This window comes from Oncorhynchus tshawytscha, unplaced genomic scaffold (genome assembly GCF_018296145.1).
Source record: "Oncorhynchus tshawytscha isolate Ot180627B unplaced genomic scaffold, Otsh_v2.0 Un_contig_740_pilon_pilon, whole genome shotgun sequence".
Taxonomy (NCBI): Eukaryota; Metazoa; Chordata; class Actinopteri; order Salmoniformes; family Salmonidae; genus Oncorhynchus; species Oncorhynchus tshawytscha.
In genome coordinates, this window is record NW_024609694.1 from 171,152 (window position 1) to 187,500 (window position 16,349).

The window sequence follows — 16,349 nt, forward strand, 5'->3', positions numbered from 1 at the left end:
GTATGGTGTGTGGTGACAGTATGGTGGGTGTGACAGTATGGTGTGTGGTGACAGTATGGGGTGTGACAGTATGGTGTGTGGTGACAGTATGGTGTGGTGACAGTATGGTGTGTGGTGACAGTATGGTGTGTGGTGACAGTATGGGGTGTGGTGACAGTATGGTGTGTGGTGACAGTATGGGTGTGGTGACAGTATGGGGTGTGGTGACAGTATGGGGTGTGGTGACAGTATGGGGTGTGGTGACAGTATGGGGTGTGGTGACAGTATGGGGTGTGGTGACAGTATGGGGTGTGGTGACAGTATGGGGTGTGGTGACAGTATGGGGTGTGGTGACAGTATGGGGTGTGGTGACAGTATGGGGTGTGGTGACAGTATGGGGTGTGGTGACAGTATGGGGTGTGGTGACAGTATGGGGTGTGGTGACAGTATGGTGTGTGGTGACAGTATGGGGTGTGGTGACAGTATGGGGTGTGGTGACAGTATGGGGTGTGACAGGCCAAAGGTCAGCAATAAGCATGACTAGGTAGAAACACACAGCAGTAGCTAACAATAAGCAGCGTACCCCTCCCCTCTTAAACATGAGGATGGAGAGGAGAGAGGAGGGATGAGGAGAGATGTGAGGGAAAGGAGGGGGAGGAGAGATGGATGGGAGAGGAGAGAGGGGAGATGGAGGAGATGAGGAGGGGAGATGAGAGATGGAGGAGTGGAGGGAGGAGAGGAGAGAGGAGGGGAGAGGAAAGAGGGAGGAGTGGGAGAGGAGATGGACAGGCAAGGTGTGATTGACTGACTGACTGACTGATTGACTGACAGGGTGGCTGGTTTGTGAGAACCTCTTTCCTACCCCTCCTAGATTTTTACACTTTCCATTCCGTACACGTTGTAGCCTTCCTTATAAGTAGCAAAGTTGTGTGAGTTGTGAGAGGAGGAGGAGGAGGGGAGGGTGTTCTGGTTGTGGGCGCTCTGAGCCAGGTGCAGTGTGTTCTGAGCCACCTTCATTCTCTTGGCCTCGGCCCGGGACTTGTAGCAGAACTCCACCAGGGCCACCAGCATGGCCAGACCCAGCCCTCCAACCAGGATATAGAACACACCTGCTACGTTGCTGAGGCTCAGAGCACTGGTCTTCTCCTGGGAAACACACACACACGCACACGCACAGGCACACACACACAGGCACACGCACACACATGCACAAACACACGCAGGCATGCACACACAGGCACCCACACACAGGCGCATACACACACACACACACACACACACACACACACACACGCAGGCACACACACGCAGGCACACACACGCAGGCACACACAGGCACAGGCACAGGCACAGGCACACACACACACACACACACACACACACACACACACACACACACACACACACACACACACACACACACACACACACGCAGGCACACACACACACACACGCAGGCACACACAGGCACACACACACAGGCACACACACACACACACACACAGGCACAGGCACAGGCACACACACACACACACACACACACACACACACACACACACACACACACACACACACACACACACACACACACACACACACACACACACACACACACACACACACACACACACACACACACACACAGGCACAGGCACACACAGACACACACACAGACAGACAGTTGCATCAGGTAGGGCAGGGTCAGGATGTAAAGGAGAAAGCATTACAACATGTTGTTCCTGCAGTATATATCAGCTGTCTGGGGCTGTTGCACATGCAGGCTTCTGTGTGTGTTATTTCCTTGGTGGAAGACAGCCTATTGGGGCTGGGAAAGCATTCGGCCATGTTGTAGACAGAACTGGTCACCAAATTTCCTTTGGTACTATACCTAGAGAAAAAGTCATTAATATTCACCCGTAGGGTAATTGGCTGAGTCTTCTTGGGAATGTGACATCACACAGATGTGCTGCAGTGCCATCTAGTCATGGCAGGAAGTACTGTACTGTGCTGCAGAACCATCCATCTAGTCATGGCAGGAAGTACTGTACTGTGCTGCAGAACCATCTAGTCATGTCAGGAAGTACTGTACTGTGCTGCAGAGCCATCTAGTCATGGCAGGAAGTACTGTACTGTGCTGCAGAGCCATGTAGTCATGGCAGGAAGTACTGTACTGTGCTGCAGAGCCATCTAGTCATGGCAGGAATACTGTACTGTGCTGCAGAACCATCTAGTCATGGCAGGAAGTACTGTACTGTGCTGCAGAACCATCTAGTCATGGCAGGAAGTACTGCACTGTGCTGCAGAACCATCTAGTCATGGCAGGAAGTACTGTACTGTGCTGCAGAACCATCCATCTAGTCATGGCAGGAAGTACTGTACTGTGCTGCAGAACCATCTAGTCATGGCAGGAAGTACTGTACTGTGCTGCAGAGCCATCTAGTCATGGCAGGAAGTACTGTACTGTGCTGCAGAGCCATCTAGTCATGGCAGGAAGTACTGTACGACTTGGGGAACTCAGCTTGATCACCAAATTCATTGGGAATGAAATGAAAGCCTATCCAGCTAGTTACCAATCTATTTTAGTTTCACTGTCCGATCATTTATAAAACGAGTCCAATAATTGCTATTTTTACCTTTCCACAAACTGTCTGTTGCTTGATATGAGCAAGTTATCGCAAATGTATCACAGAATAGGTATTCCAAGATTAGCTAGCTAGCAGTGGCTACTGCCTGGCCACTGATCTAGCTAATAGTGGCTACTGCCTGGCCACTGATCTAGCTAATAGTGGCTACTGCCTGGCCACTGATCTAGCTAATAGTGGCTACTGCCTGGCCACTGATCTAGCTACTAGTGGCTACTGCCTGGCCACTGATCTAGCTAGAAGTGGCTACTGCCTGGCCACTGATCTAGCTAGTAGTGGGTACTACCTGGCCACTGATCTAGCTAGTAGTGGGTACTACCTGGCCACTGATCTAGCTAGCAGTGGCTACTGCCAGCCACTGATCTAGCTAGCAGTGACTACTGCCAGTCCACTGATCTAGCTAGCAGTGGCTACTGCCTGGCCACTGATCTAGCTAGTAGTGGCTACTGCCTGGCCACTGATCTAGCTAGTAGTGGCTACTGCCTGGCCACTGATCTAGCTAGTAGTGGCTACTGCCTGGCCACTGAACTAGCTAGTAGTGGCAACTGCCTGGCCACTGATCTAGCTAGTAGTGGCTACTGCCTGGCCACTGATCTAGCTAGTAGTGGCTATTAGCTCCTAAATCCTAGCTATGAGTTGAACATATTTGTCAGAAAACAAGCTAGTAGTGGCTACTGCCTGGCCACTGAACTAGCTAGTAGTGGCAACTGCCTGGCCACTGATCTAGCTAGTAGTGGCAACTGCCTGGCCAATGATCTAGCTAGTTATTGCTACTGCCTGGCCACTGATCTAGCTAGCTACATTGCAGTAATTAGCTATCTTCCTAAATCCTCCTATGAGTTGAACATATTTGTCAGAAAACAAACTAGTTTTCCATGGTGTAACCATGTCTAGGCAGTTGGCCACTGTAGCCTGTGTGCCCATTAGCTCCAGAGTCTAGCTAACTGTGTCCTTTGGCATCAACAATTAGCTAGTTAGCTTGTTGGCTACTGTCTGGCCAGTGTGAGCCAACATGCTAGCTACCTATTTACATTTCAGTCAGTAGCTATCTTAAACTAGCTATGAGTTGAACATAGAGTATGTGGCTGAAAACAAACTAGTATCCAGTTGTTGCTGCCCATGGTGGAATCATCTCTCACCCCCTGGCTCCAGAATAAAAAAAAGAATGGGGAAAAATGTCCTGGTGACAAACCCTTAGCGTTTATGACCACTTTTGAGTTGTTTCATAAGAAAAAGTCTTAGATGACTCCAACCCTGTAGCTAGCTGGCAAGCCATGACTCCAACCCTGTAGCTAGCTGGCAAGCCCACCATGACTCCAACCATGTAGCTAGCTGGCAAGCCCACCTTGACTCCAACCATGTAGCTAGCTGGCAAGCCATGACTCCAACCCTGTAGCTAGCTGGCAAGCCAGCTGACTGACCAACCCTGTAGCTAGCTGGCAAGCCCACCTTGACCAACCCTGTAGCTAGCTGGCAAGCCCACCTTGACTCCAACCCTGTAGCTAGCTGGCAAGCCCATGACTCCAACCCTGTAGCTAGCTGGCAAGCCCATGACTCCAACCCTGTAGCTAGCTGGCAAGCCCACCATGACTCCAACCCTGTAGCTAGCTGGCAAGCCCACCATGACTCCAAACCTGTAGCTAGCTGGCAAGCCCACCATGACTCCAACCCTGTAGCTAGCTGGCAAGCCCACCATGACTCCAACCCTAGCTAGCTGGCAAGCTCCAACCCAAGCCATGACTCCAACCCTGTAGCTAGCTGGCAAGCCCACCTTGACTCCAACCCTGTAGCTAGCTGGCAAGCCCACCTTGACTCCAACCCTGTAGCTAGCTGGCAAGCCCACCATGACTCCAACCTGTAGCTAGCTGGCAAGCCCACCTTGACTCCAACCCTGTAGCTAGCTGGCAAGCCCACCTTGACTCCAACCCTGTAGCTAGCTGGCAAGCCCACCATGACTCCAACCCTGTAGCTAGCTGGCAAGCCCACCTTGACTCCAACCCTGTAGCTAGCTGGCAAGCCCACCATGACTCCAACCCTGTAGCTAGCTGGCAAGCCCACCATGACTCCAACCATGTAGCTAGCTGGCAACCCTGTAGCTAGCTGGCAAGCCATCTTGCTGGCAAGCCCACCATGACCAACCCTGTAGCTAGCTGGCAGCCCACCATGACTCCAACCCTGTAGCTAGCTGACTCCAAGCCCACCTTGACTCCAACCCAACTGGCAAGCCCACCATGACTCCAACCCTGTAGCTAGCTGGCAAGCCCACCATGACTCCAACCCTGTAGCTAGCTGGCAAGCCCACCATGACTCCAACCCTGTAGCTAGCTGGCAAGCCCACCATGACTCCAACCCTGTAGCTAGCTGGCAAGCCCACCATGACTCCAACCCTGTAGCTAGCTGGCAAGCCTTGACTCCAACCCTGTAGCTAGCTGGCACGCCCACCTTGACTCCAACCCTGTAGCTAGCTGGCAAGCATTGACTCCAACCCTGTAGCTAGCTGGCACGCCCACCATGACTCCAACCCTGTAGCTAGCTGGCAAGCCCACCTTGACTCCAACCCTGTAGCTAGCTGGCACGCCCACCATGACTCCAACCCTGTAGCTAGCTGGCAAGCCCACCTTGACTCCAACCCTGTAGCTAGCTGGCAAGCCATGACTCCAACCCTGTAGCTAGCTGGCAAGCCCACCATGACTCCAACCCTGTAGCTAGCTGGCAAGCCCACCATGACTCCAACCCTGTAGCTAGCTGGCAAGCCCACCATGACTCCAACCCTGTAGCTAGCTGGCAAGCCCACCATGACTGACCAACCCTGTAGCTAGCTGGCAAGCCCACCATGACTCCAACCATGTAGCTAGCTGGCAAGCCCACCATGACTCCAACCCTGTAGCTAGCTGGCAAGCCCACCTTGACTCCAACCCTGTAGCTAGCTGGCAAGCCCACCATGACTCCAACCCTGTAGCTAGCTGCCCACCTTGCAACCCTGTAGCTAGCTGGCCCATCTTGACTCCAACCCTGTAGCTAGCTGGCAAGCCCACCATGACTCCAACCCTGTAGCTAGCTGGCAACCCCATCTTGACTCCAACCCTGTAGCTAGCTGGCAAGCCCACCATGACTCCAACCCTGTAGCTAGCTGGCAAGCCCACCATGACTCCAACCCTGTAGCTAGCTGGCAAGCCCACCTTGACTCCAACCCTGTAGCTAGCTGGCAAGCCCACCTTGACTCCAACCCTGTAGCTAGCTGGCAAGCCCACCTTGACTCCAACCCTGTAGCTAGCTGGCAAGCTATGACTCCAAACCTGTAGCTAGCTGGCAAGCCCACCTTGACTCCAACCCTGTAGCTAGCTGGCAAGCTGGCAAGCCATGACACCAACCCTGTAGCTAGCTGGCAAGCCCACCTTGACTCCAACCCTGTAGCTAGCTGGCAAGCCCACCTTGACTCCAACCCTGTAGCTAGCTGGCAAGCCATGACTCCAACCCTGTAGCTAGCTGGCAAGCCCACATTGACTCCAACCCTGTAGCTAGCTGGCAAGCCCATCTTGGTGACAAGGTTCCTGCGTGGGAATCTTAGATTTGTCTTTTAATTTTAAAAGAACTGTCATTGATGTGATTTCAGATACGAGGAGAAATTGCTTGCCATGTTTTGTGTTTTGTTAAGGGCCCAGAGTGACCAAGAACGCTCAACCAATCACCCTACGGATATTATTGACTTTGCCTCCGGGCATCCTATGAAGGGAATTGTAACATACTGGTTTTGTGTGTGTAGACAGTGTGTAGTACTGTGGTGTGTTCTGTGTTAAACAGTACTGCATGTGAACAGCAGTCTCATCAACTCAAACCACACATTTATTTACCCTGCTAGCCTATGGGGTGTCGTTTGTAAAGTTGAATCATCTTAATGTTTTACAATCTGATTTATAAGGACATTTTCTTTAGTTGGACCTGATAAATCTATCTTTAGAAACGGCACCACATACTAGCGGGCCTGACACAGACAGTGTGTGTACAGTGTGTGTGTGTGTCCCACTGTGACTGACCTTACTTCCTGAGTCCTTGGTTCCACATTCCCCTTTATCGTACCACCACTTGTTCTTTAGCTTGTCTAAGACTCCTTGTTCACTGAGTTTCAACACCGCTAGGTTTACTGGCACTCTTCACACGGCACGGGGAATAACATAAATAACATTAGCTATGTTATGTTATGTTATTATTTCATGACATACAGCTGTTATGTAGCCTTATGTAGCTTCCTGCCTCCCTACAACAGCTGTTATTAAGCCTTATCTAGCCTTCCTATGTGTTGTCTAATTGAGGTGGCGATAGGCCTTGTTGCTCTACATGTCCTGGCTGAACATTGAGCTCAACCAGACAGATAGGCACCAACGCATCACCCTGAGAAAGCAGCACAGACACAGAGCACAGCCTCTCTACTTCACATAGCTCAATGGTATGTGTATATATATGCTTTTTATGACTGCCAAATAAAATCAATCAATCAATCCCCCTGATCCATTCAAGGAGTTGATTAGCTCCAGAATCCCAGGGGTGAGGTGTGTGTGTCGGCGCCGTGCCGTGTGTGTGCTGCTTACTCCCTGGCCTTAGTTACCAGTCTGTGGCCTGGTGGCGGCTGGGGTCGGGGCTAACCTTGCTTTCTCCTCCTCCGCTGCCACACTCTCCCTTGTCGTACCACCATTTATTTTTCAGTTTGTCCAACAGGCCCTGCTCATTCAGTTTTAACACGGCCAGGTTCACTGCATTTCTACCAAGATAAAACACACTGGTGAGACAGGATGATGTGACAGGTCTGTTCCCCGAGCTGATCTTTTGCAGTTAGCCTTAACCTTAGATATTACCATTACTGTTAGCAATTAGCCTTAACCTTAATATTGTAAATCAGCATTTGCAATTAGCTTAGCATAATGTATCAGCATCTGTTATTGGGAATGTGGCTAAAGGCTAGTGTACAGAGGGCTAACATAATGAGATAATATAATATACATGCTTGGGCTATAGCCAGTAATAAACTGGTTTATATTATAATAATAATTATAATAATAATATAATTATCAAGTAATAAACTGGTTAATATTATAATAATAATAACAATAATAATAATATGACCCAGTAATAAACAGGTCTAAATAAAAATAATAATATTAATAATAATAATAATAATATGACCCAGTAGTAAACAGGTCTAAATAATAATACTATTAATAATAATAATAAAAATATTAATAATAATAATAATATGACCCAGTAATACACAGGTCTAAATAATAATAATATTAATAATAATAATATTATTAATAATAATAAGACCCAGTAGTAAACAGGACTAAATAATAATCATATTAATAATAATATTAATAATAATAATATGACCCAGTAATAAACAGGTCTAAATAATAATAATATTAATAATAATAATATAAATAATATTAATGTTAATAATAATAATAATATGCCCCAGTAATAAACAGGTCTAAATAATAATAATAGTAATAATATTAATAATAATAATATTAATAACAATAATATTAATAATAATATTAATAATAATAATATGACCCAGTAATAAACCGGTCTAAATAATAATAATAATAATATTAATAATGATAATATGACCCAGTAATAAACAGGTCTAAATAATAATAATATTAATAATAATAATATTAATATTAATAATAATACGTATATTAATAATATTAATAATAATAATAATATGACCCAGTAGTAAACTGGTCTAAATAATAATAATATTAATAATAATAATATTAATATTAATAATAATACTTATGTTAATAATATTAATAATAATAATATGACCCAGTAGTAAACTGGTCTAAATAATAATAATAATAATATTAATAATAATATTAATAATATTAATAATAATCATATTAATAATAATAATTATATTAATAATATTAATAATAATAATATGACCCAGTAGTAAACAGGTCTAAATAATAATAATACTATTAATAATATTAATAATATTAATAATAATAATATGACCTAGTAATAAACAGGTCTAAATAATAATAATATGACCCAGTAGTAAACAGGTCTAAATAATATTAATAATAATAATATGACCTAGTAATAAACAGATCTAAATAATAATAATAATAATAATAATAATATGACCCAGTAGTAAACAGGTCTAAATAATAATAATATTAATAATAATAATATTAATGTTAATAATAATAATAATATGACCCAGTAGTAAACAGGTCTAAATAATAATAATATTATTATTAATAATAATAATATGACCCAGTAATAAACAGGCCTAAATAATAATAATAGTCACATGACCCACAGTGTCAGAGAACAGACATCACTCCAGAGAAACAGAGCGATCAGACAGCAGTTCAACAGATAGGCATTTAAACAAATAAGAAACACAACAGTCATACAGATGGACTAATTAAAGATCACACTAGTGGCCTTGTAAAAATACTCCTCAACCATCCTTCCTCAGTACCCTGATATTCCCTAACCCAACCCCTAGCCCTAGCCCTAAACCCAAACCTGATCTTGACCCTCATAGTATGGCTGCTCCAAAACAACCCAGGCATTAGCGACAACATTCTCTCTTCAGCCAATCAGGAAGAAGCAAGATAACTATTGGTCTGAAGCCCATCCCTAGGTACTGCAGGGGTTTATTGTGACCAGCCACTAAGAACTATGGGTAATGTAGTCCTGTGGCCAGCCACTAAAAACTATAGGTAGTGTAGTTCTATTTCCAGCTGCCAAGAACTCTGGGGTAGTGTTGTCTTCCCTAGGCTTACAGGTGATCAGAGCTGGGAATGGGGAGTACTATACTGTACTATATTATACTAGACTATTCTAATATAAATCACTGTGTATCAGGTCATCAGAGTAGGTAAAATACTATAACAACATTAGAGGACATATTGTTATAATATAATATACTATACTAGCCTGTATATAAACCACTGTGTTTCAGATCATCAGGGTGGGTAAGATACTATAACAACATTAGAGGACATATTGTTATACCATAATATACTATACTATACTATACTATACTATACTATACTATACTATACTATACTATACTAGCCTGTATATAAACCACTGTGTTTCAGATCATCAGGGTAGGTAAGATACTATAACAACATTAGAGGACATATTGTTATACTATAATATACTATACTAGCCTGTATATAAACCACTGTGTTTCAGATCATCAGGGTGGGTAAGATACTATAACAACATTAGAGGACATATTGTTATACCATAATATAATATAATATACTATACTATACTATAATATACTATACTATACTAGCCTGTATATAAACCACTGTGTTTCAGATCATCAGGGTGGGTAAGATACTATAACAACATTAGAGGACATATTGTTATACTATAATATAATATACTATACTATACTAGCCTGTATATAAACCACTGTGTTTCAGATCATCAGGGTAGGTAAGATACTATAACAACATTAGAGGACATATTGTTATACTATCTCACCCACCTTAATGGGGAGCCTTTTGGCGTGGCGATGCCGTATCCTTTAGAGTCCAGGTTCCCTCCCACCTTCATGGTGTCGCAGGGTTTCCTCTGCTCGATGTACTCGTTCATGGTGGACTCCAGAAGGTACGCGTACTTCCCCTTGGACTTCCTGACTCTCAGCACCCCCTCCGCTGTCTTCTTCACAAACGGAGACGGCTCTGCTGACTTCATGTACTGCCACATCTTGTCAAACAGTGCTATCTTCGACCTCTGTTGAGAGACAACACATTAGAACTACACCCTAACCTCTACACCCGCCACATCTTGTCAAACAGCAATATCTTCGACCTCTGTTGAGAGACAAAACATTAGAACTACACCTTAGGGTAGGACGGTATACCGTATTCTACTATATACCGGTGTTGATACACAGACCAGTGTATTCTACTATATACCGGTGTTGATACACAGACCAGTGTGTTTTACTATATACCGGTTTTGATATACAGACCAGTGTGTTTTACTATATACCGGTTTTGATATACAGACCGGTTTGGGTCGTTACTTTACATTCTATAAAGGTATTTCAATGTTTGACTTGTTTTGGACGACATTCTGCACACGTTCTCATCAATGAAACATTTGATCTCCATACAGTTTTCTGTTTCCAAAACTACAATCTGTAACAAACCCTTTTGCCAAAGTTTCTAAAAAATGTCATTGCTTAGAAGGAGGGCGATTTGAGATTCAGCACACACACACTTCACAGAGTAGGCAAATCCTAACGGGAATATGCAAATAAATAAAAAAGCTCTCTATGGTCAGGGCGTGACATGTAAAGTGTTGGTCCCATGTTTCATGAGCTGAAAAAAAACCCAGAAATGTTCTATAGGCATAAAAAGCTTATTCCTCTCAATTTTTGGGCACAAATTTGTTTACATCCCTGTTAGTGAGCATTTCTCCTTTGTCAAGATAATCCATCCATCTGACAGGTGTGGCATATCAGTAAGCTGATTAAACAGCAGGATCATTACACAGGTGCACCTTGTGCCGGGGACAATAAAAGGCCCGTTTAAAATGAGCAGTTTTGTCACAACACAATGCCATAGATGTCTCATGTTTTGAGGGAGCGTGCAGTTGGCATGCTGATTGCAGGAATGTCCACCAGAGCTGTTGCCTGAGAATTCAATGTTAATTTCTCTACCATAAGCCGCCTTCAGCGTCGTTTTAGACAATTTGGCAGTACGTCCAACTGGCCTTTCAACCACAGACTACGAGTAACTACGCCAGCCCAGGACCTCCACATCCGGGTTCTTCACCTGTGAGATCGTCTGAGACCAGCCACCCGGACAGCTGATGAAACTGAGGAGTATTTCTGTCTGTAATAAAGCCCTTTGTGGGGAAAACTAATTCTGATTGGCTGGGCCTGGCTCCCCAGTGGGTGGGCCTGGCTCCCAAGTGAAAATCAAATCAAATGTATTGGTACCATACACATGGTTAGCAGATGTTATTGGTCACATGGTTAGCAGATGTTATTGGTCACATACACATGGTTAGCAGATGTTATTGGTCACATACACGTGGTTAGCAGATGTTATTGGTCACATACACATGGTTAGCAGATGTTATTGGTCTCATACACATGGTTAGCAGATGCTATTGGTCACATACACATGGTTAGCAGATGTTATTGCGAGTGTAGTGAAATGCTTGTGCTTCCAGCTCCGACAGAGCAGTAATATCTAACCAGCAATATCTAACCAGTAATATCTAACCAGTAAAATCTAACCAGTAATATCTAACCAGTAATATCTAACCGGTAATATCTAACCAGTAATATCTAACCAGTAATATCTAACCAGTAAAATCTAACCAGTAATATCTAACCAGTAATATCTAACCAGTAATATCTAACCAGTAATATCTAACCAGTAATATCTAACCAGTAAAATCTAACCAGTAATATCTAACCAGTAATATCTAACCAGTAATATCTAACCAGTAATATCTAACCAGTAATATCTAACTAAATGCTTGTGCTTCTAGCTCCAACAGTGCAGTAATATCTAACTAAATGCTTGTGCTTCTAGCTCTAACAGTGCAGTAATATCTAACTAAATGCTTGTGCTTCTAGCTTCTAACAGTGCAGTAATATCTAACTAAATGCTTGTGCTTCTAGCTCTAACAGTGCAGCTCTAACAGTGCAGTAATATCTAACTAAATCTAACTAACAGTGCAGTAATATCTAACTTCTAAAGCTAGCTCTAACAACAGTGCAGTAATATCTAACTAAATGCTTGTGCTTCTAGCTCTAACAGTGCAGTAATATCTAACTAAATGCTTGTGCTTCTAGCTCCAACAGTGCAGTAATATCTAACTAAATGCTTGTGCATCTAGCTCTAACAGTGCAGTAATATCTAACTAAATGCTTGTGCTTCTAGCTCCAACAGTGCAGTAATATCTAACTAAATGCTTGTGCTTCTAGCTCCAACAGTGCAGTAATATCTAACTAAATGCTTGTGCTTCTAGCTCTGACAGTGCAGTAATATCTAACCAGTAATATCTAACTAAATGCTTGTGCTTCTAGCTCCAACAGTGCAGTAATATCTAACTAAATGCTTGTGCTTCTAGCTCCAACAGTGCAGTAATATCTAACTAAATGCTTGTGCTTCTAGCTCCAACAGTGCAGTAATATCTAACTAAATGCTTGTGCTTCTAGCTCCAACAGTGCAGTAATATCTAAGAGTTTCACTACCCAAAATATACGTAAATCTAAGTGAGGAATGGATTAAAAATATATACATGTCAGAGCAGCATTGGACTCAGATACAGTGGAATAGTATAGAGTACAGTATATACATATGAGATGGGGGATGCAGTATTTACACACAATTAAAGTGACTACGATACAGTGGAATAGTATAGAGTACAGTATATACATATGAGATGGGGGATGCAGTATTTACACACAATTAAAGTGACTACGATACAGTGGAATATTATAGAGTACAGTTTATACATATGAGATGGGTAATGCAGTATTTACACACAATTAAAGTGACTAAGATACAGTGGAATAGTATAGAGTACAGTATATACATATGAGATGGGTGATGCAGTATTTACACACAATTAAAGTGACTACGATACAGTGGAATAGTATAGAGTACAGTATATACATATGAGATGAGTAATGCAAGATAAGGAGACATTATTAAAGTGGCTAGTGTTTCATTTCCTTAAAGTGGCCAGTGATTCCTAAGTGGGCAGGCCTAGCTCAGTTACCTTAGCTTTCTTGGGAGCAGGAACAATGGTGGCCCTCTTGAAGCATGTGGGAACAGCAGACTGGTATAGGGATTGATTGAATATGTCCGTAAACACACCGGCCAGCTGGTCATGCCCTCCAAGACATCCTGGTCCGTGACTGGGCTGGGTTTTTAATCTTTCTGCGAATCAGCGTATTCCAGGCCCACCCATGGCCCCTGCACATTCATGTGAAATCCATAGATTAGGGCCTAATTCATTTATTTAAATTGACTGATTTCCTAATATGAAGTGTAACTCAGTAAAATCTTTGAAATTATTGCTTGTTGGGTTTCTGTTTTTTGTTCAGTATATATTCATAAACCCTACACCCTAACCCCTGCTTCCTAGCCTCTAATCCCTACACCCTAACCCCTGCTTCCTAGCCTCTAATCCCTACACCCTAACCCCTGCTTCCTAGCCTCTAATCCCTATACCCTAACCCCTGCTTCCTAGCCTCTAATCCCTACACCCTAACCCCTGCTTCCTAGCCTCTAACCCCTGCTTCCTAGCCTCTAACCCCTGCTTCCTAGCCTCTAACCCCTGCTTCCTAGCCTCTAACCTCTGCTTCCTAGCCTCTAACCCCTACCAGCCTGTCACTACCAGTTCATTTTGGGCGTTGAGGCATGTGAATGTGTCTGATCGTATTGATGTGTGTATTATGCTTTATTGATGTGTTTATGAGAGTGTGTGATATGATGCATGGCCGTATTGGTGTGTGTGTGCCTCTAACCTCTCTGCTTCCTAGCCTCTAACCCCTACCAGCCTGTCACTACCAGTTCATTTTGGGCGTTGAGGCTGAATGTGTCTGATCGTATTGATGTGTGTATTATGCTTTATTGATGTGTTTTATGAGAGTGTGTGATTTGCATGGCCGTTGTGTGTGATATGATGCATGGCCGTATTGTGTATGTGTGTGTGTGTGTGTGAAATTATTGCTTGTTGGGTTTCTGTTTTTGTGTGTGTGTGTGTGTGTGTGTGTGTGTGTGTGTGTGTGCATGTGTGTGTGTGTGTGTGTGTGTGTGTGTGTGTGTGTGTGTGTGTGTGTGTGTGTGTGTGTGTGTGTGTGTGTGTGTGTGCGTGTGTGTGATATGATACATAGCCGTAGTGATGTGCGTGTGTGTGTGATATCATACTGCTCTGGTCTGTCTGACTGCTCTGGTCTGGTCTGTCTGTCTGACTGCTCTGGTCTGGTCTGCCGGTCTGACTGCTCTGGTCTGTCTGACTGCTCTGGTCTGGTCTGCCGGTCTGACTGCTCTGGTCTGTCTGACTGCTCTGGTCTGACTGCTCTGGTCTGTCTGACTGCTCTGGTTTGGTCTGCCGGTCTGACTGCTCTGGTCTGTCTGACTGCTCTGGCAATGTAAATAGTCCAGTTGGCTATTTCATACATTGTTCAGCAGTATTACGGCTTGGGGGTAGAAGTTGTTTAGAAGCCTCTTGGACCTAGACTTGGGGCTCCGGTACTGCTTGCTGTGCGGTAGCAGAGAGAACAGTCTATGACTTGGGTGACTGGAGTCTTTGACCATTTTTAGGGCCTTCCTCTGACACCACCTGGTAGAGAGGTCCTGGATGGCAGGAAGCTTGGCCCCAGTGAAGTACTGGGCCGTTCACACTACCTTCTGTAGCACCTTACGGGCAGATGCTGAGCAGTTGCCATACCATGCGGTGAGGCAACTGGTCAGGATGCTCTCGATGGTGTAGCTGAGGAAATTGTTGAGGATCGGGGGACACATGCCAAATCTTTTCAGTCTCCTGAGGGGGAAAATGTGTTGTTGTGCCATCTTCTCAACTGTCTTGGTGTGTTTGGACCATGTTAGTTTGTTGGTGATGTGGACACCAAGGTACTTGAAGCTCTCAACCTGCTCCACTACAGTCCCATCGATGCGAATAGGGGCGTGTTCGGCCCGCCTTTTCCTGTAGTCCACGATCAGCTCCTTTGTCTAGCTCACGTTGAGGGAGAGGTTGTTATTCTGGCACCACACAGCCAGGTCTCTGACCTGTCCTCGGATGGGGCCACAGTGTCTCCTGACCCCTCCTGTCTCAGCCTCCAGTATTTATGCTGCAGTAGTTTATGTGTCGGGGGGCTAGGGTCAGTTTGTTATATCTGGAGTACTTCTCCTGTCCTATTCGGTGTCCTGTGTGAATTTAAGTGTGCTCTCTCTAATTCTCTCTTTCTCTCTTTCTTTCTCTCTCTCGGAGGACCTGAGCCCTAGGACCATGCCTCAGGACTACCTGACATGATGACTCCTTGCTGTCCCCAGTCCACCTGGCCGTGCTGCTGCTCCAGTTTCAACTGTTCTGCCATATTATTATTGGACCATGCTGGTCATTTTTGAACATCTTGGCCATGTTCTGTTATAATCTCCACCCGGCACAGCCAGAAGAGGACTGGCCACCCCACATAGCCTGGTTCCTCTCTAGGTTTCTTCCTAGGTTTTGGCCTCTAGGGAGTTTTTCCTAGCCACCATGCTTCTACGTCTGCATTGCTTGCTGTTTGGGGTTTTAGGCTGGGTTTCTGTACAGCACTTTGAGATATCAGCTGATGTACGAAGGGCTATATAAATAAATTTGATTTGATTTGATTTGACCTCCTCCCTATCTCATCGTCGTCAGCAAACTTAATGATGGTGTTGGAGTCGTGCTTGGCCATGCAGTCATGGGTGAACAGGGAGTACAGGAGGGGACTAAGTACGCACCCCTGAGGGGTCCCCTGTGTTGAGGATCAGCGTGGTGGATGTGTTGTTACCTACCCTTAACACCTGGGGGAGGTCCATCAGGAAGTCCAGGATCCAGTTGCAGAGGGAGTTGTTTAGTCCCAGGTTCCTAAGCTTGGTGATGAGCTTCGTGGGCACTATGGTGTTGAACGCTGAGCTATAGTCAATGAACAGCATTCTCACATAGGTGTTCCTTTTGTCCAGGTGGGAA

General features: G+C 44.5%; 1 protein-coding gene across 5 annotated transcripts in view; it reads right to left on the bottom strand.

Moving 5' to 3' along the window:
- LOC112235712 (glutamate receptor 2-like) overlaps nt 1-16,349 on the bottom strand; it is a 68,079-nt gene that overhangs the window by 10,454 nt on the left and 41,276 nt on the right. Inside the window, exons 13-16 of one of the 5 annotated variants that reach the window (XR_006082600.1) lie at nt 10,144-10,391; nt 7,263-7,377; nt 6,656-6,770; nt 1,001-1,125 (exon numbers count right to left, since the gene is read on the bottom strand). Coding sequence is in view for 4 of the 5 variants with exons in the window: in XM_042316989.1 (XP_042172923.1) it covers nt 847-1,125; nt 6,656-6,770; nt 10,144-10,391 (642 nt within the window). In the remaining variant the exon portion in view is untranslated. Of the gene's footprint in view, nt 1-841; nt 1,126-6,655; nt 6,771-7,262; nt 7,378-10,143; nt 10,392-16,349 lie in introns of those variants that run through there. The other 4 variants (XM_042316987.1, XM_042316986.1, XM_042316989.1 and 1 more) reach the window with 4 other exon arrangements.